Here is a 13,202-nt window from a genome sequence, read left to right as displayed (position 1 = left end):
TAAAATTTTTCTTATATTTCTTTCTTTTTCTCCAACTAATTTTAAAATTTTCTCTTGCAATTTTTTTCCATCTTCTTGGTCCATTCTTCATTGTAAGGATTGGATGAGAGCTCAAATGTAAGTATGCTTGGAGTTTTAGCAAAGGTAAAAGGGGCATTCACTCCATCTCGATAGATGGAGCTGGAGCATCAAATCTTTATCTACAAATAAATTGTTGCAAACATGCTCATTGCTCATATCAACCGAAATCATTTAATAAAATAATTTTGTAAACATGGTTTAAGATAAATATAGTGAATGTGTTACGAACTAGATTTGGAACGATCCGTTCGTAGGATGATAATAAAAATTTAGGTGGAGGTAACCTCATGAGTTAGGGTTCTAATGGATTTAGTTTTATCTAAATCGGGTGTCAGGATGAAAAGATAAAAATAAAATAGTGGAGTTAGATCAGAGAGGGCCAAACGATAATTTTCGATGTTGTGATGATTGTCGGAGGGTGGTGGACAGCCAAGGGTGGTGGTGGATGGCCGTATTATAGGGTAGTTAGTGAAGGTAGGAGGTGGGTAGGGTTTGGAGGGTTGGAATGTTTCTACAACTATAATTTACTCCTAAAAAAATAAAGCGATCTAACGGCTAGATAAGGATAAAAATAATAATTGGCTAAATTTAGATTTCTTCCAATGATAATTATCAACACATGTCCACCTCTATTTATAGGAGTAAAATCCCTAGTGGATCGGATCTATATGCGAATTATCCGATTTATTTGAAATTTAAAACAGAAAGATAAAGCTAAATAACTAATTTGACTCGACTTGATTTGACTTAACCCATATGGTCGAATCGTAACAGAATAGGAAAGAATTAATTTTATAAACTAACTTAATATTTTTATCTAAGTAGTTGGATAAAAATTGAATACAATTTCTAAAGTCCATCCAAAGAGTATATAATTTGACAACATTATGGTATTATGTCTCCATAGTAATAACATATGCATCATCTTATTACTATAATGTTAAAATTTGAAGAAAAAAATTTACATTGTATCCAAACATGACCTTTAGAGGTGTCGAACATTTTAGCATCACTAGTGAGTGAATCCTCTGGCACACATTAACATTTTTAAATCTTAGCTGGTTGTGAACCGAGCACTCTCAATCCTACGTGGAGAGAGAAAAACTTAAATCTATAAATAATTTGAACCAACTATTAAAATAGTAATTTTTCATTAAAATAATATCAAATTAAAAAAAGTCAAAACAAGAAAAAGAAAAGAGGAATTTGAACCAAAATTTCTTTGTCGGATTCGGGCCAACCTAATCTAATTTCAACCCAACCTGTCTACAGGCCGATTTTATAAGCAATACAGCCAAACCGCACTTGCCATCCATTTAGGGGTGAAAATGGGTTGGATTAACTCTGACTCGACTTGTTATCCGACCTGGTTCATATCGAATTCGAATAAAAATTTCCTATTCGATTCAGATACGAATACAAAATTCCTATCCGATTCAGATACGGATAGAACTTTTGACAAAAACTCAATTACGAATTTGGATACGTACGTGTCAGATATAATTCTCAAATTTGGATACAGATATCGGATATCCGTTTACCCACATATATATTTTTGAATGATTTACGATTTTTAGTTTGCTTATTTAATAGTGAATATTGATATTGTTACTAATGATGCGTTATATATTATTTCTAGAGTTTAATTTTTCTAAATTTATATGCATTTGATATACAAAAATTTATTTTTTGTGAAACTCTTAATATTTTTATATTAATTATGTTTAAAGAAAATATCATAATTTGTTTAAAATTTGACTAAAATACGTTTAAAATTCGATTCTATATCCAAAAAATATCTATACTTATTTAGTTAAAATATGATTTTAAATTTTGCTATCCGTCTAATATCCATATCTGAATTTGTATTCACTAAAAATATTGATAGAGACGTCGGTTGAGCCGGTCCTTATCGGATCCGTTTTCAACCCTACATCCATTCCAGTCGCTCCGTTTCCGAAACTAGACGAGGAGCACGAGCGCAGAGGCCAAATCGAAGACCCTAAACCCTTTCTCCTACAACCCTTCCCTCCCTCCCTCTCTCCCTCCCTCCCTCTCGCCATGAGAGCCCTGTCCTTCTCTATCACCTCCTCTCTTCTCCGAGCGGTTCGGCTCTCTAGATTCGGAGGTCAGACCTCTCCTCTCCCCTCCATTCGTCAGGTGAGTACTGCCTTTTCCCTTCTTCTGCTTGGTTCTCTCGTTTCAACAGTTTTTTACTTGCTTCGTGTACTTCCCGTTTGATCTTTCTATGATTAAAGAATTTTATTTCCTCTTAATGGCATCATTTTGACATCTTCAAATTTATTAGAGGTTAAAAAAAAAAAAATCTAATTCTGTTTAGGGATCCCAGTGCAAGTACAGAAGATTTAGAACTTGCAGATTACTGCTAAACCTGGCATGATCGACCAATTGTACATAAGATCAAGCCGGTAACATTTTTTACTACTTATTAGAGATGCGGTATCTTGATTCCTGAAACTACATCTTTGGTAAATATCAAAATCTACTCCAAATTTTAGAAATGGTTCAAACACTCTAATGTGTAAACTGACCCAAGAACTTAACTACTATGAAATATGCAAACTTCTATAACATCCTTAATTGAATCCTATCTTAAATCCTAACTACATCATAAAAGGCATATTTTGATGTGCAGAGAGGACCGTGCTGTCATGATTGATCTTACAGCTTTTGCAGACTTGAATCCTAATACCATTTGATCTGAAGAGAATTTTTGCTTTATAACCATTACATCGAACAAGAAGCAGATGTGGCTTTCCTATATGTCTTAGTGCTACCAATTTCTTAAGTGGTCTTATTATTTAAACTTCACTCTTCCTTGATACCAGTCCCCTTCTCTCCCTCCCCCATTTGGTTTGCAACCTCTATTGGAGGGGCTGCCCACCCACCGCAGAGAGATGCGGACCCCTGCATACCCCTTTTTCTCTATCACCAACCTCTGCCGTCACCACTCTGTATCACCGTGAATGCCATCTACCATCATAGCCTTTGTTTTTAGGAAAGAAGGAAATAGCTTTTTGGTTTAGATTTAGGGTTCCTGAATGTTGAGAGAAGATAGTGTGGGTCAATATATATATATATATATATGTCGACAGGTTGATCCATAACTAAATGGGTTAGTGGTATAAATCTAAACACGACTTGATTATTAATTGAGTTAGGTCGGTTGATCTGTGTATAACCCAAACCGGATTAAACTAAACAAAACCCATTTAAAAGCTGAGTAATAATGTCAAGTTATCTAGTCGGGTCAATTGTTGTCACCAAGGATTCGAGTTTCGGCCGATCCCAATCCAGGCCGAAACCATGCCTGCTGCAGCCGCTAGAGAGAGAGAGGAAGGGAGAGTGAGGGAGAGAAAAGGAGAGAGAGAGAGAGAGGGAAAAAGCAAGAGAAAGTGAGAGAGAGAGGAAAGATTAAAAAAAAAGAGGGTATGAGAGAGAGAGAGAGAAAATGGAAGAGAGAGTGAGGGAGAGGGAAAGATTAAAAAAATGGTATGAGAGAGAGGAAAAAAGGAAGAAAGAGTGAGGGAGAGGGAAAGATTAAAAAAAAAGGTGAGAAAGAGAGAGAGAAAAAGATAAAAAAAAGAATGTGGGAGAGAATAAATACTTTAGACTAACAATTAGAGGGATAGAAAAGAAGAGAGGGAGAAAAAAAGATTTTTACTTTTTAGGCTTTATATGTGAGTAATTATTATTTCTTATTTTCTTATAATTTTTTCTAAATTTTTAGAAATTTCTCTAACATTTTTAATAATATTTAGAATTTTATTTAATTAAAATAGTTCGATCCGATACAGGCGGCCGATACGGCCGATACAGCCGATACGTATCGTTTTTTCGGACGGCCGATCCCGATCCCGATACCGATTTTTGGAACCTTGGTTGTCACCACTAGGTTTAAAGCACCATGATAACAAAGCTCATCTGTAATAAGTTTATGATATAACAGAAGGATAACGATAATAACCATATTAACAACAAAGCCTTTACTTTGTAAGATTTAGTAAAATTTTCTTTTTAAAAATGTTTTGCGTGTTTTCTATATGGGGAAGTTGACTCCATAGTGCTCTATTAGTGTAGATCATCTGACCATGGCTTTTATTACTCAACTGAGCTGAAGAACAGTCTCTCATCAGCCATTATAACTTGGCTTTTAGGGTGAGTTGTACAATCTTATAGATATCCTCCTTGTGACCATCTCATGTTTTGAGAGTAACCTGACTTGGTCCACTAATGAAATTTTAATGTCAACTAGTAACCCTCAGATTAGATATCTACGCATAACTTAAAAATGAAACACTATTAAGCAATTCGAGTTAATATGTGCAAATGGTACAAGTTCAAACCCTTCGGCTATGACACGAACTCTTGTATGTGGTTGTGTTGCATTTTTAAAACAATAGTATGTTTACATTCTCTTTGTACTTCTTTGATGTTCTACTATATATACTTATATAGCATGCTATGAATTTATGCCCATCATCTTTATGGCTTATTTTTTTTTATGAGAATAAAAATAGCTTGTTTCGTTTGTGAGAAATGAGAATGCCCCGCCTATTGTGTTTGACAATGTATCTTATTTTTCATCAATAGAAAGTTTAGAATTTCCTTGTTCTTTTTTGCTCCGTTGCATATATTAACTGCGTACATTTGCATTTCTAAAATTATATATATTTTTTGGTTTTTTAGGTTTTAAGAAGAGATATAATTTATTTGTTTGAGTCAAAAAGCCGCTGTCTATCTTCAACAGGTAGAATTTTTACCTCATTTTTCATTCTTTATTTGCTTTGAAGATCCCTAAAACTATGCCTTTCTATTCATGTTGTTAATAATCATGATATTAACAAGCCTACGTGGATCATTTTTAGGTTTAAGCCTGTATTGGTTATATGAGTTTGACTAGCCTAATTTCAATTAATGTTATTGACCTAGTTACGCAATTCCCAACAGAAAATTGTCATCTATCAAATATGTTGGGTTTCGTTCTTACTATTTATTATAATCGAAGATTAACTTACCATGGTATGCTTCTATTTTATTATACATTTGCATGATGTGCTCCAATTATCTTAGATTAGATTTATGTTGAGCCAAATCTACATGTACTTGAACATTGAGTACTAGAATACTTGGAAAGCTTCTCTCATAGGCACACACCATTTGTCTAGACCAATAGAACTTTAAGAACTCTATCATGTCCGTTGATAACTTTCTCAGGATCCTACCTCTTTAAAGAGCCAAGGTACTTTGTTTTAAAAAAAATACTTGTGTGATGAAACCTAATTTTGTAACTAATTAAGAAAACCATAAAAATAAGGTACTTTCACAATAATATCATTGAAATATATTGTGTGAAAGAAAAGTTATGATAGGAATGGGGGTCTAGTCGCTCCATTCTAATTTACTTATCAAAGGAGATTACATCAGACGACTATTGGAGGAGGAGATTTGTTGGAACAGACGAAATTTGGGCCGGCATTTGAATGCCTAGCCAATCGTTTGAGTGCCGATTGGGTTCACCGTGCCATTCAAATGAGTTCATAATGTTTTAGGTTGAGAGGAAATTTTGTTGATGTGTCCTTTCCAGCTATTTGAATGCTTGATGACCATATTGTTGATTAAATTTATTTTTTTCTAAAGAGTTTGATTGGTTTAGGGTTTGTTTTCTTTCTTTAAGTGCTTAGTTTGATTTGGGGAATACTTGCAAGTTGTTTGAGTTTTGCAAGCAATAAGGTATTTCTTTTTTTTCTCTTCTCTCTTAAGTCAGCTGAATTAGCTAGACGGCTAGGTTTTGTGGATTTCTTCTCTTTTTGTCCATTAAATTGCTATGATATTGCTTGATAGGATCTATTAGGTCAGAATTTATCAATTGGTATTATAACTTTTGTGGCTGGTTGTCTTAAATCCATTATTCAACTTGTCACAAAGTCGTGGAGGATGTTACAGACTGACAGACATGGGCAACGTTAGTGGATGCCGATCTTGATACGTTTACAGCAAGGTTCGAAAAATCAGGATCGGAATTAGGATTGGCTTTCCGAAAAAACGATACGTATCGGCTGTATTGGCTGTATTGGTCGCTTGGATCGGATCGGACTTTTTAATTATGTAAAATTCTAAATATTATTTCAAAATGTAGGAAAACTTCTAAAAATTTAGAAAAAAGTTTACCAAAAATAAGAAAATAAAAAAAGAAAAACTATGGTGCAATAAAAATTTAAAAAAAAGAAGAGATTAGAAAGAGAGTGAGTGGAAGAAAATCAAACAAAAGAAAGAAAACCATCGTGCGAAGAAGAAGAAGAAAAGAGAAGAAAAAGGGAGAGAGTGGAAGAAATGAAAAAAACCGAGAGAAAAATAAAGAAATAAATTAAAAATATATATATCGGAGTTCGTCAAAGTTCATTGAAGTTCGTCGGAGTTTGCCGAAATTAGATCTCTTCGTAAGAAAAATAATGGTTATATGGTAAGGAGAGAAAAAGAAGAAAAAAAGAGTGAAAGAAAGAGAATAAGAGAGTGAGAAGGAGTGAAAAAGAGAAAGAGAGAAAGAGAGAAAGAGAGGGAGAGTCTGGATTGGGCTTGGATCTGGATCGGGTTCGGTCGATCCCAATCCGGATCGGTCGATTCGGCAAACCATGGTTTAAAGTAACTCTTCATCGACAAGCAAGGAAGCAATTGGAATACGGGGAAACCATACTAGTAATGAATAATAACGTTGATGAGATGAAGGAGTAGATGTTGCGCATCGTAGAGACGTTGCCCTAACTGACACACCAACTAGGGTAGTTGAGGGCGCCCAAATTGGGGAAATTCAGCCTTGAATCATAAGTTCTCGGGGATGATCCTCTAGGTTGAATATTCACAACAAAGCAATTTTTGCCTAACTAAGAACACAACTAGCGGAGCGGGTTAAGACTTGTTGCATTCCATCTACAAGATGAGGTTTTATAGTGGTTCCAATAGTTAAAAAAATGAACATGTTAGTAGATTGGTTGGAATTTACTCGAGGGTTTGGCCCATCTGAATATGATAATTTTGATGAAGTCTCCTTAAAGAAGTTGTAGTAGACAAAGATTGTGAGTGAGTATTAGAATGACTTCGAGACACTAGTCTTAAGTGTTTACAAATAGCTGGAGTCCGCGTCGTTGGGCTGCTTCATTGCTAGGGTTTAGAAGGAAACACTATTGGAGGTGAAATATTTTAAGCCTAAGACTATAGCTCATGCCATGTACTTAGCATGCATGCATTAGGATCAGCTAGAAAAAGTGAGGTAGATGCAAGGATGGGTAGGGATTTTACCCTCGTCGACCGCAAGAATGAACCGGGCATTGGTCTCGGTTAGCGAAAACACAGGGTTGATGTCAATGGAGGATTCAGTCAAAGTAACCCTAGAAGATGAGATGAAACCAATGGAGATTACCTTAAATGCCTTATCTAGGGGTATGACACTCTGAACTTTGTAGGTTGCAGGATCTTTGGAAGAAAGACATATGTCATTGCTAGTTGACAATTGTGAGCAAGTTTATCATTCAAAAGCTTTAAGGTAAGATAGTGTCTGGTACACCATTTTATGTATTGGTAGTTGACAAAAATAGGCTAAAGTGTAGGGAGATTTTCCATGATCTTGTGACACGGAGGTCTGATTGCAGGACTATTGTTTCCTCATCAATATAACAAGACTCTGATATCATTTTAGGTGTGCAGTGGTTGCAAATTTTGGGATCAGCCATATTTGACTACAAAAGTTTAATGATAGAATTCAAGATGGTAGAAGAGAAGTATCGGTTGCAAGGGGATGTTGGGACGAGCCTTCGAATTGGGAGAGTGGATTTGGTGCAATGAAAGATGAGCCACAAAGTGCCGGTGTTCTTGATGATGATGATGGAGATGAATCCAATTAAGTCGCCAATGGCCATGTGGAACCTATGAGATCTGGGTTGAGCTGCGATACGGATGCCTCAGAATGCAGCCGATAGATGGAGAGGTTATTGGATAATTGGACAAATGGCATATCGTTTGTGTATTCCAGATGGGTCACACTTTCATCTAGTGTTTCATGTGTCTCAACTTAAGAAGTAATAAACATTGGTCCATTGGGAAGGATTCGATTGGGAGATGCTATACAGGTGGACTATGAGGAGCTAAAGCTGTGGTTTCTATATTTGAACCCGATAGAGGTCTAGTCGCTCCATTCCAATTTATTTATCAGGGGAGGCGACATCAAGCAGCTAATGGTGGAGGAGATTCGTCGAAACTGAAGAAATTTGGGGTAGAATTGTGAACGCTTGATCAGCGTCGGCCAAACACCCGATTGGGTTCACCGTGTAGTTCAATGAGTTTAGAATGTTTCAAACAAATAGGAAAGTTTGTCGATGCGTTCAAATGGCCGATAACCAGATTGTTGATTAAATTAATTCATTTTTAGAAAGTTTGATTGGTTTAGGGTTTATTTTCTTTCCTTAAATTATTAGTTTGATTATGAGACTATTTATAGGCTGTTTTACTTGAGTTTGACAAGCAACAAAATATTTTCTTTTCTTTCTCTTCTTCGTCAATTTGCCCAAACTAGCCAGGGAGTTAGGGCTTTTTGATTTCTTCTCTTTTTGTTCATTAAACTGATGTTGTATTGCTTGATATAATCTGTTGTGTCAGAGCCTATTAAGTTAAGATATAAAAATAATAAAAAAACTAGAATAATAAAGTGTTTTCGCAATTATATCATTAAAATATTTAGAATAGGAGAAAAGGAAACATATGGCTGTCATTCTCTATCATTAAAAGTTCACTCCCGAGCTAATATCTAATCCATGGTTCCACTTGCAGGTCTGTAAAAAGAACTTAGGGTGGTAAATATTGGCTCTTACTTCCTATGACCTATTCATGCCTTTTGTCAGTGCTTTTTTGGTTTTCCTTGGTTGTTTTCCTTCTTTAGTAATTTTGGACACATTGATTTAGTTAGTTACTATTCTTTACTTCGGGGCACAGTGCTTCATTCAAGTTATGAGATAATTAGCACACATATTTAGTTGCTATTTCAGTTTGATTTTTCTAACTTGCTATTCACACTGACCTAGCTAGATGATGAAATAGAAAAGAGGATTGGTGAAAAGTAGTCTTCCGATTGGAATTCGAGGGGATAGGGGAAAAAATACATGGTTCTTTTTCTTTTCTCATCCTCACAATCTTGAGGTTGTTGTTTTCAACCAGTTGGGTGAATTATGGTACTTATTCTTGAATCGAACAATGACTTCCTATTATGACAAAGAGATCAAGAGGCAAGACACTATCTCGAGATGATTTATAATTTAATATTAATAAGACTTGGAGATGACATACTATACTTTGATGATTGGGACTAAAGAATGAAAATAGCATCGCTTTCTAGTTTCTACTGATAAGACCAAATGCTCATCAAGTACACTTTAGTTTGTCGGCTCACTTGTCCATATAGAAAAATCTTCACCTTTAGTTTGCTTTTTACTACCTACGACTTGATCCATGAGAAAGAGTCCTGCTTCTTACATCAGATTCTTGGTTCCTACTTGGTATCTTTTTTTGGTTGGTTTCCTCAATGGCAACATATACTTCCCTCCTTTTGTAGCTATCTGTCATATGAAGTCCTTGATTTTTGTTCTCAATACTTCTAAGTTGTTTAGATCTCTTTTTGTCTTCATGCTGGAATGGACAAGTGGTTAATATATCACATTTCCAGTGAAGCACCTCCTTTGGAGTACCATCATAACATCATTTGTGAAACGTCAATATTTCTCTGGCCTGGTTCAACATTCTTAAACTAACAATCATCTTTTCCGTAATGACAAAGACTGCTCTATTAATTTATTCCATTTGAATGCTTCTTTAAAGAATGTCGTGTTTAGCACCCTGCCTCTTAGATAATACTTTTGCTCCCTACCTTTTGGTTGTATTTAGAACAAGGCCGAAATTACGTCTAGACCTTGTGAACTATGACGTGATATCACTTAGACCCCCTATAGATAAAAGTTGACACTAAGACCCCTTGAAATAATATAGTGAGTTATACCATTGACAAAAATTTTGGTTTTACAAAATTTTCCTCTGTACTTAAGCACCTTAGACTGTAATGAAGAGGGAGAGAGGTTAACAGAGATTGAGAGAAAGAGAGAGATTGAGAGAAGGGAGGCAAATGGAACACATATCATGATGGAGATTGTGATTCAGAGAGGGCAGTGTGAGGGGAAGGGGAGAGGGAGAGAAGTTGATGGAGATTGGAGAGAGAGACTGAGAAGAGGAAGAGAAATAAAAGACATATTGTGATGGAGGTTACTGTTGGAAGAGGGAAATGCTGAAGAAAGATTTAGGGGATAGGATTGGGAGGAAGAGACATCGAGAGAGATTTATACCTAGTATAAATGTCATATATATGTGTGGGAAGGAAGATGAGGGCAATTTTTGATATAGTTGAGAGCCAGAAATAATCACTAGGTATTTATGTGCCAATTTCTAATGAAAAAGCAGATAGCAAATAGATGGAAAAGTTTGAAACATTTGAATAGTTCAAGGGGATGTAGTGAACTTTTCTTTTTCTTCAGGGGTTTTAATGATACTGTGCCATAAGTCAAGGGGTCTTAGTCAATGATGGCTGTGCTGCACTTACGTGTTGGCACATGGCATGTGGGGGTACTGCACGACACCCCTCCTAGCAGCAATTTGTCGTTGATCGTCTTCGTCCTTTGTCGCTTGTTGTCAAGCTTGTTTTGCTTCTCGCGGTTGGCCTCGTTGTCGAGCTTGTTGTCGCCGCTCGCTGCTGACCTCGTCGTTGCCCTTTGTTCACATGCCCGAGCTTGTTGATGAAGGCGCTGCTCGCATTCGACGCGGATGCCCTAGCTTAAGGAGGAAGAAAGGCTCTAGTGAATCAGGTTGAATAAAAACTTAAGCACGCAAAAGAGCGGCAATGATTAGGTCTGCGGTGAGCGGCGACAACGAGGTTGGCCGCGAGCGCTGATGATGAGGTCAAAGAGTGAAGGTGAATAGTCTCCCTCTTAGTGTTATTTCTCTTTTAATATCTAAATAATAGCCTAAATTAATGTCTAACTAAGTATTGAAGATGGTAGGGTTAACAAAGGGAGCATATCCAGTCCAGTTTCGAAGTGAAATATAAATACCCAAAGTGACCTTTAGTCAGTAGTCACCGACCAACTATGCTTAAGACGGCGAAAGTAAGATTAGCCTATCCTGTTGACTTATTGGGCTATTGGTCTGAAAAACCTATCAGGTTAGAGTGATTATAAAGGGTTGAGGGCATATCTGACATTACTCATCTCTGGTTTAAGTTAACCAAGTTGGTAAGTAACTTCCATTTGTTTGGTATGGTGCTATTTGGATTTTGAACATCAAAATCAAAACAGGGGTTATTTTGGATATGGTCAAGGTGTGAAACATAATAGGCCAACAATGCAGGGTGGCAAATTTTATCCTCTTTAATCTGACAAGTTTCTTACACTATTATAGATTAAATTTTGTTAAGTTTTGATTTTAATATGCTCATTTACACAGCCAAGTGCCAACTGCCAATTTAAGTTAAACTAAGAAGTGCAGGCTGTCCAAATCATATCAAATTAGGTCTGATCAGCCTTCAGATTTGCAAAGGTTGGCCCAGAGAGATAGGATCAGTGTCACACCACATCTTTTGGGGACTCTAAATTAGCTGGCAACTATGCCAGGCTGCCAGTCACTATTCCTGAGTTACCTACTGTGTGGTTACCTTTTCATCTAGTGGTTTTGCATTTATGCCAAATTTGTTTACGTAGAATGTGCAATAATGATTTATTCTTTCTATGATATATCAATAATGATGACAATATATTTTGAATTTTTGATTCATCACGTTATTACTATCTTCGTGACAAAGCAAAGGTGCTTTGATGAGAATCCAAAGTACTTGGAGTGAATACTGTTAGCACTTAGCAGGCTTGTAGGACCAACAACTGAATAATGGGTATGAATCTTGGATTTCTTGTAAGAAATCACCATAATTGATTGTTTTATTCTAATAAGGTTGATTTGTTTCTCGATTTTATATTTTACGTATTGAATTTTTTTTTCTGTTATCTCATACATTTTCAATAAAAAAAGAAAGAGAACTCATACATTACTCATACTACATCACAATTTGAGGTTCAACCATGTTTTCACTACTTAAATATAATGGAATGATGCATGAGTTTTGAGGTCTTCATTTTAGGGGGTAGTTTGATTTTGGGCATAACCACTTTAGAGTGATTCACTTATTTGTAATTTACCCTATGATTGATAACAACACCAATAGAGTTAGTCCCCACCGACCTCCCCCCTACCCATGCAAGTGTCCTTACCCATGTCCCATGCAAGTGTCTAAACTAGTGTGAAACTGTCACGTTTTCTGTCCATACTTGATGGAAAAAGTAGTAGAAATTGTCAAAAGTATTTATTGGGCAAAATGGACATCAAAATGTCAGAAATGCCCCCTTCCTTTAATGAAATCAACATTTCCATGTCACTTCTCATTCTTTAATCCTGTAACAAAAGTACTCTTTCTACCTCCTCTATCCTTCTCCTACATCATAACAAGCTTAAAATCCTATTGAGCTTCTCTTTATCTCCATATACCTCTGACATCACATACATGGTCATGGAATTATAACATCTGATTCATCTCAAAGTTCAGAACAAGCTACCTATACGAGGGCTTTCTGGATTTTTGGAATCATGGGTAGGAGATCTTATGGTTGTTCAAGCTATGGGATAATTATAATCATAGAGGTATTTATGGTAATTTGATGGCCTTGTTATCGAACGACTGTCCAGATTTTTCATATTAGTTTAGACCACAGGGGGTCGAAAAGCAATAGAAAAATCAAAGTTTACATGGATAGTTTGCTTTTGGGCATAAACCGCAAGGGGTAATTTGTAATTTACTCTCAAGAATATTGTGACTTTATAACCTTGCACTTTCCTGATTCTTGCAATCTTTTTTTAAGTCACGTAGCTTTGCTTGAGCTAGTTTTAATCTGTAACAATTCTTTATTGTCTAGTGGCATATTCAAATCTATCACAATGATACTTTAGTTATTAATGCTACTCAC

General features: G+C 36.0%; 1 protein-coding gene across 2 annotated transcripts in view; it reads left to right on the top strand.

The window, feature by feature from the left end:
• The first annotated feature begins 2,085 nt into the window (after nt 1-2,085).
• Nucleotides 2,086-13,202, top strand: part of LOC140775485 (DNA repair protein recA homolog 2, mitochondrial) — a 28,923-nt gene continuing 17,806 nt past the window's right edge. For both annotated transcript variants that reach the window (XM_073118820.1, XM_073118819.1), the window contains exons 1-2: nt 2,086-2,241; nt 4,792-4,852. In XM_073118820.1, the coding sequence (XP_072974921.1) occupies nt 2,143-2,241; nt 4,792-4,852 (160 nt within the window). In that variant the 5' untranslated portion in view covers nt 2,086-2,142. The remainder of the gene's footprint in view (nt 2,242-4,791; nt 4,853-13,202) is intronic.

Source organism: Typha angustifolia, chromosome 14, assembly GCF_048772165.1.
Source record: "Typha angustifolia cultivar Huaian chromosome 14, ASM4877216v1, whole genome shotgun sequence".
In the NCBI taxonomy this organism is placed as follows: Eukaryota; Viridiplantae; Streptophyta; class Magnoliopsida; order Poales; family Typhaceae; genus Typha; species Typha angustifolia.
The sequence above is the reverse complement of the archived record's forward strand: the minus strand, read 5'-3'. Positions and strand labels throughout refer to the sequence as shown.